This window comes from Canis lupus, chromosome 9 (genome assembly GCF_011100685.1).
Source record: "Canis lupus familiaris isolate Mischka breed German Shepherd chromosome 9, alternate assembly UU_Cfam_GSD_1.0, whole genome shotgun sequence".
Classification (NCBI taxonomy): Eukaryota; Metazoa; Chordata; class Mammalia; order Carnivora; family Canidae; genus Canis; species Canis lupus.
Window position 1 is genome coordinate 45,008,028 of NC_049230.1, and position 18,169 is coordinate 45,026,196.

An 18,169-nucleotide genomic window follows, 5' to 3' on the forward strand; every position below is an offset into this window, starting at 1 on the left:
AAGGCCAAGCCTCTGGGGAACGATCTGTTGACCTCAAAACTTGGGCGTTTTCATAGCATGATCTTCCCCCCAGCCCTTCTACTCCTGCCAAGTATCTGCATATACTCTTGGAATAGGAAAGCTGGGAACTCTTAGGATCATAAAACCGGTTGTGATGGAATTTCCCTGGAGAACTGCTTTTTTATATATTTTGAACACCTCCCCAGAACTCTGTCACTTGGAGTTTAATCAGCTTTCCATTAACACTCTCTTGCAGTTTAAGTGATTTATTGATGTGTCTCGGCTATGGTGGTTATGGTTTCAGGACGTTTCAGCCGTTGGTCTTTTAAGAAACCCTTTTCGCTACCAGAGGAGCCATGCTACTTCATTGTGTTTGATATTCTGTCCTCCTTAACCAGTATCTTTTTTCTTCAGTTCTTCCACCTTGGCAACATAGATCCTCATGGCATCCATCTTGGACATCCCTTTATTCTGGTTCCATGCCTCCCACTTGGCCTTGGCTTTCACATCTGTAGCAGGTGGGGCAGGGATGTTGCAGTCGCCTTGGGTGGCCTGTTTGTAGAAGCTGTACACCAGTAGCTTCTCCTGATCACTCACAGGTCCCTTCAACTGCTTGATAGCAGCACAGGCCATCTCAAACTCCACTTGGCACATTGGGGGTGCTGAGGCCCAGCCCTTGTGTCCTTTCTGGGTGATGGCTGGCACTGGAAGCTGGAGGATGGAGAATTAGAAACACTGGAGGCTAGTGATTAGGTCTGGGAGGAAGGGAATGGGAGCAAAGAAGACAGGGTAATGTGTGAGAAGAACATAGGATGTTTGTGTATGTGTTTTCTCAGGAGTCAAATGTGTTTTTATAAAGTACAGATTGGAAACTAAGGCCCACTGGAATGGATCTCCGCCACTATTGCTCTGGATAGCAAAGTGCATTTTCTGGGGAGGGCAACCAGTAACATTTCAAAGGTGCCTTTAATGCCAGAAAATTAAGGATGCTGTCCTCCCGTGAGAAGGAAGTGTGCTGGGGGGGCGCTGCGCTGTGCCGGGAGGAGGCCTTTCAGAACCGCCAGTCTGTGCTAGTTAGTGGGCGGCCTGGGGCGGGCGTTCAGTGCGGTGAACCTTAAGCGCGGGATCCCGAGGGTTACTGGATGGAAGCGAACGCGGAGCCGAGGCGGAGCTAGTGGGGTGATCCCGTGGGGATGATCCCCCAGGGCTGCGCTGGGCGGGGCAGAAGCAGGGCAGCGGCGCGGGCCAAGGGGAAGGTGGGGACCGCGGCTTGGGGGCGGGGCGGGGCGCGCCCGGCCGAAGGGAAGCGCGGGTCCACTTGCCGGCTGGCTTGGCGGAGGCCTCGGCTGGTAGGGGGCGCTGTGGGCCGGGCTGCTTGGGCGCCGCGGACCTGTTGGTGGGCTCTGCGCGTGCGCGCGGCGCGGCGGGAGGCCTGCGGACGGCGGCGCGGAGCCTGAGCCGAGATGGTGGGCGGGGGCTGAGGCGCGGCCCATTGTCCCGCCCTCCCGGAGCCGCCCATTGTGTCGTGGCGCCTGCGTCTCACTCGGAGCCTCGGGGGGAGGGGCGGCCCGCGCGACCCGCAGCGTCGCCGCCATGGACCTAGGTGGGTGTCGCCGCTCTCGGTCCTCCGCCCTCGTGGTCTGCGTCCCGCACCAGGCGGCCAGGGCGGTGCAGAGCGGGCCCGGGCTAAGGGAGACCTCCGGGTCGGGGAGGGCTCGGGAGGGCGGGGGTGTCCTCCGCGGCCGGGATCGGGAGGCCCGGCGCTGCCGCGGCGCCGCCGCCCCTCCACCCGCGGCTTGCCCCCCGCGGGGCGCCTTTCCACGTGAAGGGCCAAGCGGATGTGAGGTTAGATTTCCTCAGAGTGGACAGTGCTCGTGCACGTGCTTTGGAAAATGCAGGCTCAGAAGGATACACCGACGGTTTCGCTTAGTTAACCGCTGCTGAGCTCTTGGGCAAGCGTCCTCTGCCATGAGGTCCTCATCGATAAAACGGGGGTGACGATAGCATACCCACCACACACAGTTGGGGGCGTTTGATTGAGAGCACGTGTATACAGGGTCGGGTAGGGTGCCATGCGCGCAGCTAGTTCAGCCGACCGGCAGTTGTGGGGAGGGCCGAGGAGCCGAGGGGGCACGTTTGATTCAGAATCCTCACAGGCAGAGCCTGGGAGAAGGGAGCGGGGAGCTAGTATATGGTGACTCCTGTCCAGCCTCCCACCCTGCCGGTCATGCAGGAGGCTGTTCTCAGAGAGCTGAGGTGAGGCACCCCAAGGTGTGCCAGTAACAGGCTGTGGAGAAATGTTGTAGTCCTGCCCCCAGCCACGGCTTCAGTGGTGCAACAGTAGAGCTCAAGAGCTTGGAGCCCTGGAGCTGTGGTGATTTCCGTCCCAGGCCCCAACTACACTATAGTTGGGACATCCTGAGCAAATTTTTCTGAATCTCAGTGGTCCCATCTCTGAAACAGAATGGTTCTCAAAAGGTTGAGGATTAAAAGAGCTCTTGCACAGTGCCTGGCACGGAGTAAGCGCTTAATAAAGTTTTGGAGTGGGCACCTACAAGCCTGTTATCCAGTTGTGATAAAAACACTTGGGATTTGCCCAGCTATTCACCAATAGCTCCTGGGACTTACTCCTTCTGGTAGCACAATGAACATACTGTCTCTGGAATAATAGGTTTTGGGGGACAAACATCTCAGCTGAGCTGATTGTGCAACAAAATTAAATTTACAGAGTCATAAGAGAACATATTTTGGGGGCCTAGGAGAGCAGCCTGAACTAAAAAAAAGAAAGAAAAAAAAAAAAAAAGCCAGAATCCCCAGTGAGACCTGTCAGCAATCTAATCTTCCTGGGAGTCTGCCTAGGCCACTAGGAGCCAAGGTGGATTGCCTTCACCAGTTGGTTGCATAGGAGTGCTGATCCTTTGGCCTTTTGCTGCTCTCTTAAAGTTGAAGGGCAGGATCATTTTTAGTCTCCTAAATCAAGATTCTCTCTTGCTGGCTCCTGGGAAAGATATGTACTTGGGGGCATGAGGGAACGAGGAATTGGGGGCTAACACTGAACAACTAGCTCAGTACTCAGGGTGTGACTAGTATATCGCACTTGATCCTCCCAGTCTAGTATGAAGTCTGTGTTCTCCCCACAGATGCAGAAGGGAAGCTCAGAGAAGCTCTAGCTTCTAGATGGCTGAACTAGGATTTAAAGCTGTGTCTAATTAAACCTCCCCAGATGCCTTCCTTGATAAGTGTTGATTCAGGGCTTACTGGAGAAGAGACTTTTCTTTCCTAATCTACTAAGTATATTTTATGTCTACCTCTTGGTTTCTATGAGAGAACCAGAGCATTTGGTAGCTTGTTCTATTTGACAGAAAGAGCTGTGGGGTAAACTGTTTCCCTGAAAGGCAGAACATTTGAAATTTGTAAGAAGACTGTAAGACAAAAGGGGGAAGGCAGGGCTTGTTTGATTGCTTCTGCGGCCTCAGCCCTGGCCCCTCCCTTCTTAGGCTGAATCATGATTCAGAAGCTTGACTGCCATGTTGCACAGTACGCACCCTCTGTCACCCCTCCTCTCCACCTCCTCTGCTGGCCCATCCGTTACTGGAGCGCCTAGCCCTTTCCTTTACACATGGTTTTCCTGCAGAATCTCATTCACTTTGTTCGTTCCATTGATCCCCTCTAGGCAGACCCCTCCCTGAGTCACATCTCAGGGTTGACTCTCCTCTTGAGCATCAACCCCACATTTCCATTGCTGGAGGACATCTCTCTCTTAATGTTCTACCTCAAACTCCAAATAACCAAAACTGAACAGTGTTCCCCCCAAAGCTGTTCTGATTCTCTTCCTCCAGTGATAGCCATTGTCTTCTAAATCCAGGCTAGACTTTGAGAGTCCTTTATATTCCTTAGGTAAGTCCTTTTGATTCCAGCTCTACAGTGGCTAGAGCCATCTCTTCTTCCCCATTAGAACCCTTATCATCTCTAACCCTGGTGATGACAGCCAGCCTACCAACTGATGTCTCTGTCTAGCCTCTACTAACTATTTTAAAGATTTTTCACCACACTGTCTTGTGCGGCTTCTTTCTGTGCAGGACCTTTGAATATCTGTGAAGAAATGACTATTCTGCATGGGGGCTTTTTGCTTGCCGAGCAGCTCTTCCACCCCAAAGCACTGACAGAACTGACAAAGTCTGACTGGGAACATGTTGGGCAGCCCATTGTGGAGGCCCTAAGGGAGATCTCCTCCGCCACAACATGCTCCCAGCCCTTTGCCTGGAAGAAGAAAGCTCTGATCATCATCTGGGCCAAGGTTCTTCAGCCCTACCCTGTCACCCCTTCAGACACTGACACTCGGTGGCAGGAAGATGTGTTCTTCTCGGTAGGCAACATGATCCCTACCATCAATCACACGGTCCTTTTTGAGCTGCTCAAGTCTCTGGAAGCTTCTGGACTCTTTATCCAGCTTCTGATGGCCCTGCCCACCACCATCTGCCATGCAGAACTAGAGCGCTTTTTGGAGCACATGTCTGTTGACACTTCTTCAGAGGATGTGGCCTTTTTCCTCAGTGTCTGGTGGGAAATGATGAAGCACAAAGGCAATCAGCAGGATCCTCTGCTCTCCCAGTTTAGAACAATGGCCCATAAGTACTTGTCTTCTTCAGATGAGTTCTCCCATCCTCCAAAGAGGTTTAAGTCAGACCCAGAGGTGTGTCCCACTATGCCCCTGTTGGCCATGCTGCTCACTGGGCTAAAGCAAATCCAAAATAGAATCCTGTGCCCAGGGATGAAATGCTGCGCATTAGCCAACTTAGCAGACATGCTAACAGTATTTGCACTGATGGAGGATGACCCCCAGGAAGTGTCTGCAACTGTGTATCTGGACAAACTGGCCACAGTGATCTCCGTGTGGAATTCGGACACCCAGAACCCGTATTACCAACAGGCACTAGTAGAGAAGGTAAAGGAGGCAGAACGGGACGTCAGCCTGACCTCCCTGGCCAAGCTTCCAAGTGAGACGATTTTCACTGGGTTTGAGTTCATGTGCAGCCTCCTGCGGGAGTGGGGGAAGGAGCTGCAGACCATGCTCAACAGCAGCCAGGGGACAAGTTATGACAGCTACCGGCTGTGTGACAGCCTGACTTCCTTCAGCCAGAACTTGAAGCTCTACCTTGATTCTACCAGCTTGTCTAAGGAGGAGCGGCAGGTGGTCTCAGAGCTAGCAGAGTGTGTCGAAGACTTCCTGAGGAAAACAAACAGGGTGCTGAAGAATAAGGGCTTTGAGAAGGACATCACCGCCTCGATTGCCATGGCCATCATTGAGCAGAAGATGGACCGGCATATGGAAATGTGCTACATTTTTGCTTCTGAGAAGAAGTGGGCCTTCTCAGACCAGTGGCTAGCCTGCCTGGTTAATAACTGGGCTCTCTTCCGAGAGCCAGACTTGGTGTTAAAGCTGCTGGAAACAGTGATGGAAGTTACTGCGACAGACAGAGCCATCCCTGAATCTCAGATCAAACAAGTGATTGGCTTGATCCTGGAATGCTACGCAGACCTCTCGCTGCCAGATAAAAATAAAGTCCTCTCAGGCACCCTGCTTTCCTGGGGGCGGAAGGGTCTCTCTGAGAACCTGTTGGCTTACTTGGACGGGTTTCAGGAGGACCTCAACACAACTTTTAACCAGCTTGCGCAGAGTGCCTCTGAACAGGGCTTAGCTAAAGCGGTGGCTTCTGTGGCCCGCCTGATAATATTGCACCCGGAGATCACAGTGAAGAAAATGTGCAGCATGGCTGTGGTCAACCTTGGCACCCACAAATTCCTGGCTCAGATTCTCTCTGCCTTCCCTGCCCTTAGGTTCACCGAAGAGCAGGATCCAAATGCATCTACTACCTTTGTGGTGTCATGCCTCAAAGAAACTGTTTGGACAAAGTTCTCTACACCTAAGGAAGAAAAGCAATTTTTGGAGCTCCTGGGCTGCCTGGTGAGTCCTGTGAAGCCCCAGGGTATCCCGGTTGCTGCTCTTCTTGAGCCACATGAGGTGCTAAAGGAGTTTGTCCTGCCTTTCTTGATGCTTGATGTCAAAGAGGTAGACCTCAGTTTGAAGATTTTCCTCCAGACTCTTGAAGCAAATGCATGTTTAGAGGAATACTGGCTCCAGACCTGTTCTCCATTCCCCCTCATCTTCAGTTTGTGCCAGCTCCTGGACTGCTTCAGCAAATACTGGCAGCTCCCCAAGGAGAAACGGTGCCTCTTGTTGGATGGGAAGGATCTGGTGGTCCATATCCTGGAGATCCTCTGTGAGATCGTACTGGCTAATGCTGAGACATTTTCCCCAGACACCTGGATCAAGTCCCTGTCTTGGCTCCACCGGAAGTTGGAGCAGCTCGACTGGACAGTGCGCCTGAGGATGAAGAACCTCTTTGAGGGCCACTTCAAATGTGAGGTGCCAGCCACGCTTTTTGAGATCTGCAAGCTTTCTGAGGATGAATGGACTTCCCAGGCCCACCCTGGGTATGGGCCAGGCACAGGGCTTCTTGCCTGGATGGAGTGCTGCTACATTTCCAGCAGCATCTCTGAGCAGATGCTGTCCCTCTTGGTGGTAGATGTGGGTAACCCTGAAGAGGTCAGATTGTTCAGCAAGGGCTTTCTGGTGGCCCTGGTACAAGTCATGCCTTGGTGCAGCTCCCAAGAGTGGCAGTACCTTTACCAGCTGACCAGGAGACTATTGGAGAAACAACTCCTACATGTCCCTTATAGCCTGGAATATATTCAATTTGTTCCTCTGCTCAACCTGAAGCCCTTTGCCCCGGAGCTCCAGCTGTCCGTACTCTTGCTGAGAGTTTTCCAGTTTCTCTGCAGCCAGAGTTGTCGTAACTGGCTTCCTATAGAAGGCTGGAGCCATGTAGTCAGGCTTCTCTGTAACAGTCTGACCAATCTCCTGGACTCCGTTAGGATGATACAGTCAGTTGGCCCTTGGGCTCAAGGACAAGAACAGGACCTGACCCAGGAAACCCTGTTTTTTTATACCCAGGTATTCTGTCACGTTCTGCACATCATGGCCATGCTCCCCCACGAGGTGTGCGAGCCGCTGTATGTCTTGGCCTTGGAAATCCTCACCTGCTATGAAACCCTAAGCAAGGCTAATCCTTCTAGTAGTTCCCTGCTCCAGAAGGTAAATGAGCAGCGCTTCTTAAAGTCCATCGCTGAGAACATTAGCCCTGAGGAACGGCGCCAAACCCTGCTGCAGAAGATCAGCAACTTCTGACTTTTGTAGACCAGGAAACAGCTGGGCCTTGCCTTGGTGGGGGGCTCTAAGGGCTCGAGCTGAGAAACACAAGCTTTTCGGTGATGTGAAATTGTACACAAGCTAAAAGTATATGGCAGTAACTGTAAAGAAAATAGTTTCTTAGGTTGTAACATACAAATTATTAAATTCACTTTTGATTTTGATCGGGTCTCTAAGTCTCGTCAGTAGTCTAGGCTTAGATGTGCTCTGCAGTTGGGCACAGCTAGGGTCTTAAAGATCAAGGCAAGCTGGGAGGGACATTTTCATAACTGGACTTATCCACCCTAGAATTTGGCAAAGAAGTCCAAAGGTGAAACCACCCAAGTGGAAAAATTGCTAGGTATGTGTTGTTTTGCTCTGAAACCCTCTTTCAATAGTCATTTTGTGGGGTCTTGGAAAGGGCAGCAAGGAAAATAACTTGTCACTGGTTAGCCGTGTGACTTTTGAACCCAAAAAGCCTGCAGCACTGTAAAAGGAAAGCATTGGACCAAGAAAATTAAATAGACTAATAACCCCAAGAAAATGAGTGTGTTCTAAATTGAGGACTTTTGCCATATAGTCAACTCCATTCAGTGGATCCAGGAGGGGCTGTGAAAACTAAGTCTGGTAAACACAGCAGAGATGGATCTAAAGGACGGGTGTAATTATCTTCTGCCTGGGGTGGGTTGTCATGGTTTTGAAGAGTGAGTGGGAGCAGGCAGTGGTGTACACAGAAGCATAAAAAATGAACTTAATGTGTCCAGTTTATATCACAGAAGTAGAACTGGCTTGGGAGGCAAGGAAGGGGGGTAGCGGATATGTCCCATCACCTTCATACACATAGCCTCACTCAAAATGAGGCATTATTTTGGTTCCCTCCTAGCTCTTAATTGGGATTCACGTAGGAAGGGAAGATTGAACCAAGAGTTACCTGATCACTGGGCTTGAACACTAGGACCTATGATGTACTCTCAGAACCCCAGAAACATATTAGAGTAACGTATGAGCTAGGCCCTCCTGAATGCTGAAAGCATGACCACAGCCCTCCACACTCCACTCTGCCAGCTGCATGGATGTGAACACAGACCAGACTCAAAGCATGCAACAAGGAGTCCAGTCAGGTCACAGAATGGGCCTGAAAAGCTGTCGGTATTGATGTATTTAACAAATGAGAAGAAGTTAGGAAACATTAGTGCAATTTAATCACCACAGGGGTGATTTATAAAGATATGACAGTAAACAAAAATGGTAAAAAAAATTACAGCATTTGACATTTTTTAAATGGCACCTATTAAAGACTGAAATAGAATTTGAGACACACATTCAGTACTTTAAAAGTTCACGGAAAACAGTGAATTAAAAGGCACTTTAAAACATTTAGATCTTTACTACCACTTTAAAAAAAAAAAAAAAAAAAAAAAAACCTTCTTGGTAGCAGTTTCTAAAACCCATCCTAGATGAGGAATAATTAGTATTGGCACCAGAGGATCCTGTTTGCAAATGGTAGGTGAGTCAGTCCACAGGATGTATTTTGGCCAGGGCTCTCTCGCACTCTTACTCTCCAGCCTTCTGTGGCAAAGTGGCAGTATGTTCCTTTAAGAACAGGCTTTGGAACACAAGCTCTGGCTTATTGGGAGGCAGTGTGGATGAGACCTCTCACAGTTTGGAATACAGAAGCCCGTTTCCATGTCCTATGAAACGGACAATGTCAAAGAGTGGGGTTACCCAGGAAAGAGCTTGATAGGCACCATGTCACTTTACCCCTACAGTTTTTAACAGCATCCTGTGTGTCTGGATATGGTGAAAGCTGGGTTTGAGGGGACATGCTAAGAAAGGAATAGTTTTTGTGGCTTTACAACAAGCTCACAAGTTTGATGCTGGTCTTCCCAAGTCAGCCTACAATGGCGCTGAGCTATCAGCCTCCCCACCTACTCATGTGCTTCAGGTCCCCTTCCCTGCCTCTTACCCCCGTGCCAGTGAGACTTGTGAATGGAAGTCAGTGGACATAGGAGTTCAATGTTGGCACCTGGATGGCAGGATAAGGCATGGGACCAATGGGTTATCTAGTACACAGTAAAAAACTACCTACCTACAATGATTTTCCTGGGCCAACATCACGAGGAGAGAACTTATCAAGAACCAAGTCATCACTTGCTGCTGGCCTAGTAAGCGTAGATACTGCCCTGAGTGGTTGGAAAGGTGGGTAGCCACCAAATATTTAGGGCCAGGTGGGTACCCAGACACTTATCACCCTAGTCCACCTGTCTCCACACCCCATGCTTCTACCTCCCAGAACCCTTGAGGTGGGACCCAAGGAAAGATCCTTGGGCTTGCATTAAAACCACCTTGCTGCCAATGGAGGTCTGATAGGATCCAATTGTTGTTACTTAGAAAAAAGTGCTTTTGCAAAAGGGGCAGGTTAGAAGAGGGAAGTAATATGAATGTTCTTTAGAAAAACAAACCCATCTATCTGCTTATCATTCAATACTCAAAAGGCTGAGGCCACCCAGGGCACAATTTGGTCCGTGGAATACTGAGTGGAGGAGGCAGCTGGTGTGAGGAGGTACCCTCACTGCCTGACTTCCGGGAGCAATTAGCCATCCTTTTTGGCTGGGGCGGTGTCAAAGAGCCGGGTTGCTTTCTTGCACAGCAGAGAGAACCAGTAGATCTGGGGAGCGATGAGGAAGGCATTGGCCACATTGCAGTAGAAAGGGATGCTGAATGGCACTCGGAGTGGGCTGAGTCCCTGCTGTTGGCCATAAGACCAGTACATGAAAGGGAAGAGGAGGATCCGACAGGAAAGGAAGGTGGTCAGCGTGAGGATTCCATTCACTTTGTACAGAAGGGTGTGCTGCTGCTTTAGCTACAGGATAAAGGGGAGGAAAATGCAGTTACCAAGAGGCTGTGCCTTCAGGGAACCACTAGCCCAAGTTCCATGGCAGTGAAGCCAAGCGTCTAGTCTTCCAAAACTTGTGGAAAAGCTGACGGGAGTACTGCGTATTTGTATGTGCACACAGGCTTGCATTTTTCTAACCATGATACTGAATTTGGCCTGAGCCACTCAGCCAACAGGTACACGGAACAGTGGATTCAACAAAAAAGAAAAAAAACACAAATCTGTGGCCAGGAAAAAAAATACATAAAAAGCCATATCAAATTTGAATCAAAAGTACAATTTCATCCCCACAGGTTCAGACCAACTGACCTTTAGTCTGTCAAAGGGTCTCCTGTCCCACTATTGCAAGCACTAAGGGATTTCTCCAAGCCCCACAACCTGCCATGGAAGAGCAGAGCCGGCTTCCTCCACACCACCGCCATTTCATTCATACATGCCTGAATCAGGACTCTGCCCAGTGACACAAACGGAGTGCTCAGTTCTGCCATGAAGATGCAGCCAACAAAGAAGTCCCCAAGGTCTCCCCTAAGCCTCTGCAGAGGAAAAGGGGGAAAAAAGAGAAATAAGAACTAGAGGTTAAGGAACCACTGGAAGGAAAATTCTAACTAGGGCTATTGGAAAGGGTAACCATGAGAGACCATGAAGGGAAAGGGAAATGCTAACTGACCAAGGACGACAGTTAATTCTCTGCTGCTTCCATAGCAATAGCCCTCCGGGGGTCAAATCCCTAGGACCCAGAGGCAACCTCAGAGATCAGCTGATTGCATCACACACCAAGCTTTTTCTGAATTTCAATGTCAGCTGGAAGAACCCTGTAGCCTACTTTTGGGTATCTGACTTAGTCATGCCAAGGGCACTTGGCCAATTTAATTCAACAAAATATGTGCCAGGCCCTGTACTAGATGTCAGGGTTCCAAAGCAATCAGGGGAAACTTCTTTTAAGAATGTAATGTACTCCACCACTCATTTTATCTGGTCAAGAAAACAGGATAGCACAGAATAGCAGCTCTGTCACTACCACTGAAGTAAGTTACAATAAGTAAACTCTTAGAGCCCCAGTTTCTTCCTGTCTGGCTAGTAGTATCTAATTATCATTTCTAATAACTTCTAATTATTAGTAGAAAGCTGTGAGCTTTTCAGCCCAGTGCTTATCACCTGATAGGCACTCAGGAGTTACTAATTTCCTTTCTGCAGTCTCATTTCTCTTCCTCACCAGGTGGGAAAATGGACCCGAGAAGAAATTGGAAGGCTACCTGCCTTGAGAGGGGGCTTTTGTGACATCAAAAGAGCACATATGGTACTTTGGCACTGTTACAGCAAATAACCAGTTGACTGAGCTACTCTCATTTTTTTAAAACAATTTTTATGTTGTTTAGTATTGTATTTTATACTGTTTTTATATTTTATAAACTGAAGACAGAGTCTGACAGAGCCTAGGGAATCACAGAGGGCTGGGGGATTGCATAAAGGAAAACGGTAAGGAAGATCATGAACATTTCACATTGCATTGTCTTCTATAGGATCTGCCTGGGAGATTTTCCTGTGCTGCTGTTGGCACACAAGAGTGGGTGCAGGAGGACGGGGAAGGGAAAGAGGGACAGTCCACACTTGTAATGGGCAAGATACCAGCTTCACAGGAGAAAATGAGTGAGTGAGTCTGTTGGTGGCTGTTCTGGAAGGTCATACCTGTGCAACTGGCACAAGGACAAACAGGATGACTGCGTGGTGCGCAACCATGAGGCGATTTTTACTTAGGAAGTTTCGAAAAGTGGTGAGGGAGTGTCTGTGGTTCTGGTCTCTGGTTCGGTACCACTCACAGAGGTACATGGCGTAGGAGTCATAGATCATGTACGGAATCAAGAACCAGACATACTCTCGGGCAAGCCAGTGCCTAAAAGAAAGCACAGGAACCGTCCATGAGATGATTATGGATATCAACTATGAAGGCTCAAAGCCAACCTCTTCTTGAACACATCCCCTTCAGCTTTGTACCTGACTAGCTATTTTTACTCCCAACGCTTTACAGTTGAAGATGCTGGCAGTGATAAATAAGGAAAAATAAACAGCTTTAAACTGTTGTTTAAATTACAGGGCAAATTAATGAGTGTCAGAGGAAGAAAGCTGGGACTCACTCGGCACCATGTTTCAGTAACTATTGGCCACTACTTCCCTGATTTAGCTACTCATTTCTAATGGATTTTCTGGTATTTTGTGATATAAGCTAACTTTGAAATAGAAACCTCTACAAATGATTCAAGTGCTCCACCAAGAAACTGGTTTGAAGGTATTCCAAATGCCAAATCCAATATTTCCAGTTTAACTCCACTTAGTTGCTCAACAGTTGGGAGTTTCCTCTTGCATCTGCTTGCCACTCCACTTTAGGGAGTTCCTGGGAAGCTACCCTGACCATTTTTTCTGTATAATTCTATAGCTAATCCCAATTCCACTCATTAAGAAAAATATGTCTGGAAATGAGCCCAAAGCTCAAGGGTTACCTTAACAGCAGTCAGATACCAGAAGAGAGGCTGGAACAAAAGACAGTGTTCCCATTTACTTGTCCAAGGGGGTTGAGTCAATATTTGCTGAGTCTAAATCCCTGTTTATCACAGTCCCAGAGCAGATTACAAGTCTCTAATTTCTTTTTTTTTTTTTTTTTAAGATTTTATTTATTCTTTTGAGGGAGAGAGAACATGAGCAAAGGGGAGGAGGAGTGGGAGAGGGAGGAGCAGATTTCCTGCTGAGCAGAGAGCCCAACACAGGGCTCAATCCCAGGACCCTGAGATCACGACCTGAGCAAAAGGCAGACACTTAACTGACTGAGCCACCCAGGGCACCCAGAAAGTCTCCAATTTCTACAATTTTGTTCCGAAATGAGAAATAATCGTTCTATAGAAAATGTGAAAAAAAATCAGAAGAGAAATTATACACTCTGCTGAGAAGGATTAGCTTCATTCAATCAGCACATTTTTACTGAGCATCCATGTGTCAGATAAAAGAAACAATTTGGTTTCATGGTTCTCAAACTACCTGAGTGTCTAACCTGCAGTGCTTGTTAAAGGCTCTTCTGCCCAGAGACTCTGCATGCTATGCCTAGGAACCTCAAATCTTTGTTTTTAACTTTGTCAAAGGTGATTTCCTAAGAAGCCAGTCCACTGCACTGCAATATTGGAAATATACTCTAGAGAGGGTACCATTCAGGTTTCTGTTCCGGACTGAGTCCACACTTGTCACAGCACAACTAAATCATTAAGAAGCAATGAAACACAGAGGCACCTGGGTGGCTCAGTTGGTTAAGCCTCTGCCTTCAGCTGAAGTCAGGATTCTGGGGTCCTGGGATCAAACCCCATGTCAGGCTCCCTGCTCAGCGGGGAGTCTGTTTTTCCCTCTCCTCTCTGCTTGTGCTCTCTCTGTATCTCTCTCAAATAAATAAATAAAATCTTAAAAAAAGAAGTAATGAAACAAGCAGACAAGTAAATAAATGCAAATATAACATATTTGTATGTGAATTAATTAGCCCGGTTCCATTCAGGCAGAAAGGTGTGATAATTAGTCTACTGCCCATCCATTGCTTTATGGAAGCAATTCCAAGTAAAATAACTATGAAGAACCTACTAAAAGCTTAACTGAAATATAACCGGCTCCTTCCCTTGAGTGGAGCCTGGGGTTTTAATATTTTGCACACAGTACCAATCCAATGAGAGCTGAAATTGGGGCTGATAGGTAGAATTCTCTGAAGGCTTATTAACAAGAGATCTGGATTAGAATCTTAACTCCCACCAGTCTAGGACTTAACTTTCTTTTGTAATATCAAGATAATAATTCTTGTTTTACTTCCCTGACAAAGTTATTGTGCAGATTAAAAAACTAGAAGTGTGCAAGTCCTTTCCAATGTAAAAAGTACTATCCAAATATAAGTATTTAAAACCCCTATGCCTGGGGCTATGACTGTTGGCCCTTTAAGGGATCTGGACTCCTTTAAGAATCTCCTGAAATCTTTGGTCCTATACCACATTATGCATATAATTTGTAAATTATGCATAAAGTATGTGTGTGTATATATGTATATATATAATCTATATGAAAGCATAAAATGAAAAGGCATATAATAGGGGTGCTTGGGTGGCTCAGTTAGTTGAGCGTCTGCCTTCAGCTCAGGTCATGATGTCAGGGTCCTAGGACAGAGTCCCACATGAGGCTCCCTGCTCAGTGGGGAGCCTGCTTCTCCCTCTGCCACTCCCCCTCCTCCACTGGGACACAGGTGCACATGTGCAGTCTCTCTCGATCTCTCTCTCTTGACCTCTCTCTCTCTCTCTCAAATAAATAAAATCTTGGGGTGCCTGGCTCAGTCGGCCAAGCCTCTGCCTTCAGCTCAGGTCATGATCCTGGGGTCCTTAGATTGAGCCCCGCATCATGCTCCCTGTTCAGTGGGGAGTCTGCTTCTCCTTCCTCTGCCTTTCTTCCCACTTGCGCATGCTCTCTCAAATAAATACTTTTTTAAAAATAAAATCTTAAAAAAACCCACATATGATTGAAAAATAGTAGAGTGTACAGTATATGAGCCCCAAAAGGACATTTTTTTTTTTAAAGATTTTATTTATTTATTCATGAGAGACACAGAGAGAAGCAGAGACAAAGGCAGAGGGAGAAGCATGCTTCCTGTGGGAAGCCTGACATGGGGCTCAATCCCAGGACCCCAGGATCATGGCCTGTGCCAAGGCAGACGCTCAACCACTGAGCCACCCAGGTGCCCCAAAAGGCCTTTTTTTAAAGATGATCTAGGTGCCTTTAAGACATCCTTACACATACATGTAAAGGCAGAGGGCACAGAAATGTGTCTATCTCCATTTTGTAAGTAGAGAATCTAAGACATAAAGATACAAAAAAGGAGGAACCTCAAAAGCAAACTCAGATGTCCTACCATGATCAAACCACTAAAAATACAGAGCTTCTGAGGGGAAAACACAACAGTGGTGCTATATAGGATTGACAGTTAATGATTCGCAAATATCTTCTGAAATGTATACTAGGTGCCTGCTGCTTACCCTCATATTAGCTCAAAAAATGCTGTGAAGTCACAATTGTCATTTTAATCTTTGCAAAGGAGGCGGGTTTTAAGTCTGATATGACAAACTGGGGACAGTGAGGGACCTTGATGCATGATCAGAAAATGCTCGATGAAAATAAAAATTTAACCCAGACAAGCAAATGCTGTTAGTCCTGCTGTTAGCCTGCAAAGTCACTTGACCTATCTTCTCTTGGCATCTATAATTCATTGCTGATAGCTGGTTTTGTCTAAAAAGAAGCGTAGAAAGAAATGTACAAAAGTCACAGAGGCAGGACTAATCCCAAATAAGATCCAGACACTAAAAAAAAAAAAAAATCCAGACATTAAATTTGCAGGCCACAGTGAAATGGATATCCTGCTCCTGCTCCCATCACATTCCAGTTGCAACAGGTAAAAAGCAGGACACTTTGCAGAATCAACAAGAGTTAAAGGACTAGGAAAGGCTGTGAGACTTTCCCTGCACATTTGACTATTGCTCTTCCACTAGGAGAAAGAGTGGTTCTAGGAAGACAGGTTAAAAAAAAAATAAAAATAAAAATAAAAATAAGGGATCCCTGGGTGGCGCAGCGGTTTGGCGCCTGCCTTTGGCCCAGGGCGCGATCCTGGAGACCCCGGATCGAGTCCCACGTCGGGCTCCCGGTGCATGGAGCCTGCTTCTCCCTCTGCCTGTGTCTCTGCCTCTCTCTCTCTCTCTCTCTCTGTGTGACTATCATAAATAAATAAAAATTAAAAAAAAAAAAAAAAAAAAAAAGCTTTTTAGAAAGAGCGGAGGGCGGGGTGGGCGTGTTCACAGTTGCCCAGATCTAAGCACTATACAAAGTAGACCATCCAGGTCTTTATGATTTGTTTCACTAGATGTGTATTTCCTGACCCGCCTCTGGACTGACCTCTAATTCCCCTACAGGTCAGTCTTCTGAAAGCACTAGAAGCCTCTTCGTTGCCTTTAGCAAATCCAGAGGAAAGACAGGAGCAGCCCTTGTAAATAAGGGTTGGTGGATTTGTTCCTTTCCATAGAGGGTCTCTGCTAACCACACTGGGCATACGTTGGCCAAAGAATACTCCAGAGCAGGATCCAGGTGAAGTCATTTAAAAGAACCACAAACCAGACTCCCACCTCCAAATAATTCTCACTCTTAGGTATCTATCTCATAAAGAGCTTGAATCGATGGGCCACCTTAAATCAGACTTAGACCCTGTCATTGTCTAGCGCGTCTTCAGTCCTAAGTGGGCGAGGCTGACAGGTAAGGAGAGGAAGAGATACTAATTAGGGAGCTCAAGGTTGCCCATCAATCAGCTACCCAACAGCATGTGCTGAAAGAACCAGCGCCTTTGCGCCGCTCAAATGTGGAAACTTCGAACGAGTTCAGCGCTGTCGTTCGTGCGGCTTTCCGCGGGCATCGCAGGTTACCTGTCCGTGATCACGTCGCTGCAGGAGCGGATGATGACGATCCCTGACCCGGTGGCCAACACAGCCTGCACCGAAGAAACCAGCCTAACGTGCGGCAGAAAAGAAGAGGGCAGGGGTGGAAATGCAGTCCGCGGCCAGCGTGAATGCCAAAGCCCGGGCGGCCGCGCGGGGAGCACGGGGTCCCGCCGCCGCCGCGCTCCCGGCCCCGAAGCAGCTGGCAGACGTGGGCCAGCGGCTCCCCGCCGGGTCCCCGCCGCGTGGGCGCCCTCCGCCCTCTCCCTCTCCCTCCCGGGGCGGACTCCGGGGTCCTGGAGAGCTCTGGCCAGCGCCCCCGAGGGGCAAGGCACCAGGGAGGCAGCCCCCTCGCTTCCTGTCGCCCCCCTTTTCCGCCCTCGGCGCGGCGCAGGGCCGGCAGGGGCGGGCGCCGGCGGGTCGCGGCGGGCAGGGGCGGGCAGGGGCCGGCGCCCGGCAGCCGGCGGGGCCTCGCCCGTACCTGGTGCTGATCATCACGCAGTCGCTGTCGCTCCATGCGGGGCGCGCGCGGCGCAGCCCCCAGGTGCAGAGCGCGAAGAGCCCGGGGAAGAAGAGCGAGCCCCAGGCCAGCGTCAGCAGCATGGGTGCTCGGGGGCGGTCGCCGCGCTCGGCGCCCTCGGCGTGGCTCAGGTCGGCTCCGCGCGACTCCCGACGGGCGAGGCCCGCCCGCCCCTATTTCAAGCCTCCGCCCCCGCCCCCGCCCGGCCCCCGCCCGGCCCCGGCCCCGGCCCCGGCCCCGGCCCGCCGCGACTCCGGCAGCCGCCGGGCTCGGCCCAGACCCCGCAGCGCGGCCCTCCGCGTGACCAGGCAGGCGGCCGCGATAGGCGCGGGCCGGCCGGGGGGGGCGGGGTCTCGCCGCCGCCGCCCCTGGGCCCGAGGCTGCCCCGGGTTCCCCGGCCGGCCAGGTTCCGAGGGCTCCGCCGCTGCGCCCTGCACGAGCGTCGTGGAGCCGCGGCAGCGGCGGGCGGGGCCGAGACTCCCGGGGCTTCTGTTCCGTCACCGCGGACGCATCCCCTCCCTGCGGGACCAGCCCCGACGGACCAAACGCCCCGCACCTGCCCTCTGCTCCCCAGCCCGAGGCCACGGGGGGGGCGGGGGGGGCGGGGCAGAAGCAGGTAGAAGCCCCCCCCCCCCTCCCCGAGAGTGGGCGAGCCCTCCAGGCCGCGCCGCGCCATCTGTCTGACCGTAGGGAGAGGACAGGTGGGCTTGTGGCCATCTGCCCGCCTGGCATATGTACCAGGCACTCCTGCGTCCAAATAGGAGTCTTAAGGAAATGATCTCTCTGTAGGCCAAAAATGGCTTTTCCGCGTCCTGCCAACTGCTGCAGTTCCTCCAGAAGGGGCGGAGGTCGCTCCGAAAAGCATTAAATCCTGCTACAGAAGCCCGCAGACCCTCTCTCGCTGTGCTTAGCGAGGTGGAATTCTGTGTCTGCGGACTTTGTGTGGCCCTGCGCTACTGCCTCGGGCCTTTATCTTCCTCAGCGAACGAGGGTGGGAAAGACCATTCATTTAGGCCTAT

General features: G+C 49.8%; 3 protein-coding genes across 7 annotated transcripts; 1 reads left to right on the forward strand and 2 right to left on the reverse strand.

Annotated features, from left to right (window-relative positions):
* Nucleotides 1-250: 250 nt before the first annotated feature.
* Nucleotides 251-1,505, reverse strand: LOC480641 (diazepam-binding inhibitor-like 5). Its single transcript, XM_038548445.1, has 2 exons — nucleotides 1,323-1,505; nucleotides 251-711 (listed from the first exon to the last, which is right to left on the reverse strand). Exons 1-2 carry the CDS (start codon nucleotides 1,491-1,493, stop codon nucleotides 391-393), a joined length of 492 nt encoding a protein of 163 aa, XP_038404373.1. The 5' UTR covers nucleotides 1,494-1,505; the 3' UTR covers nucleotides 251-390.
* On the forward strand, nucleotides 1,451-7,434 carry GEMIN4 (gem nuclear organelle associated protein 4). Of its 3 annotated transcripts, none has more exons than XM_038548437.1 (2): nucleotides 1,451-1,603; nucleotides 4,080-7,434. In XM_038548437.1, the coding sequence occupies exons 1-2, from the start codon at nucleotides 1,594-1,596 to the stop codon at nucleotides 7,247-7,249; spliced, it is 3,180 nt and encodes a 1,059-aa protein (XP_038404365.1). In that variant the 5' UTR covers nucleotides 1,451-1,593; the 3' UTR covers nucleotides 7,250-7,434. The 3 variants fall into 3 exon arrangements, with proteins under 3 accessions (XP_038404365.1, XP_038404366.1, XP_038404367.1); XM_038548438.1 differs by lacking the exon at nucleotides 1,451-1,603 and adding an exon at nucleotides 1,864-1,973; XM_038548439.1 differs by lacking the exon at nucleotides 1,451-1,603 and adding an exon at nucleotides 2,144-2,256.
* Nucleotides 7,435-8,428: 994 nt separating this feature from the next.
* On the reverse strand, nucleotides 8,429-17,336 carry TLCD3A (TLC domain containing 3A). Of its 3 annotated transcripts, XR_005364751.1 has the most exons (6): nucleotides 17,112-17,296; nucleotides 16,619-16,702; nucleotides 11,832-12,036; nucleotides 10,583-10,678; nucleotides 9,339-10,112; nucleotides 8,429-8,940 (listed from the first exon to the last, which is right to left on the reverse strand). XR_005364751.1 is itself a non-coding variant. In XM_038548441.1 (5 exons), exons 1-5 carry the CDS (start codon nucleotides 17,231-17,233, stop codon nucleotides 9,843-9,845), a joined length of 777 nt encoding a protein of 258 aa, XP_038404369.1. In that variant the 5' UTR covers nucleotides 17,234-17,296; the 3' UTR covers nucleotides 8,429-9,842. The 3 variants fall into 3 exon arrangements, 2 of the variants coding, with proteins under 2 accessions (XP_038404369.1, XP_038404370.1); XM_038548441.1 differs by having other exon boundaries at nucleotides 8,429-10,112; XM_038548442.1 differs by lacking the exons at nucleotides 8,429-8,940; nucleotides 9,339-10,112; nucleotides 11,832-12,036 and having other exon boundaries at nucleotides 10,621-10,678; nucleotides 17,112-17,336.
* Nucleotides 17,337-18,169: the final 833 nt, after the last annotated feature.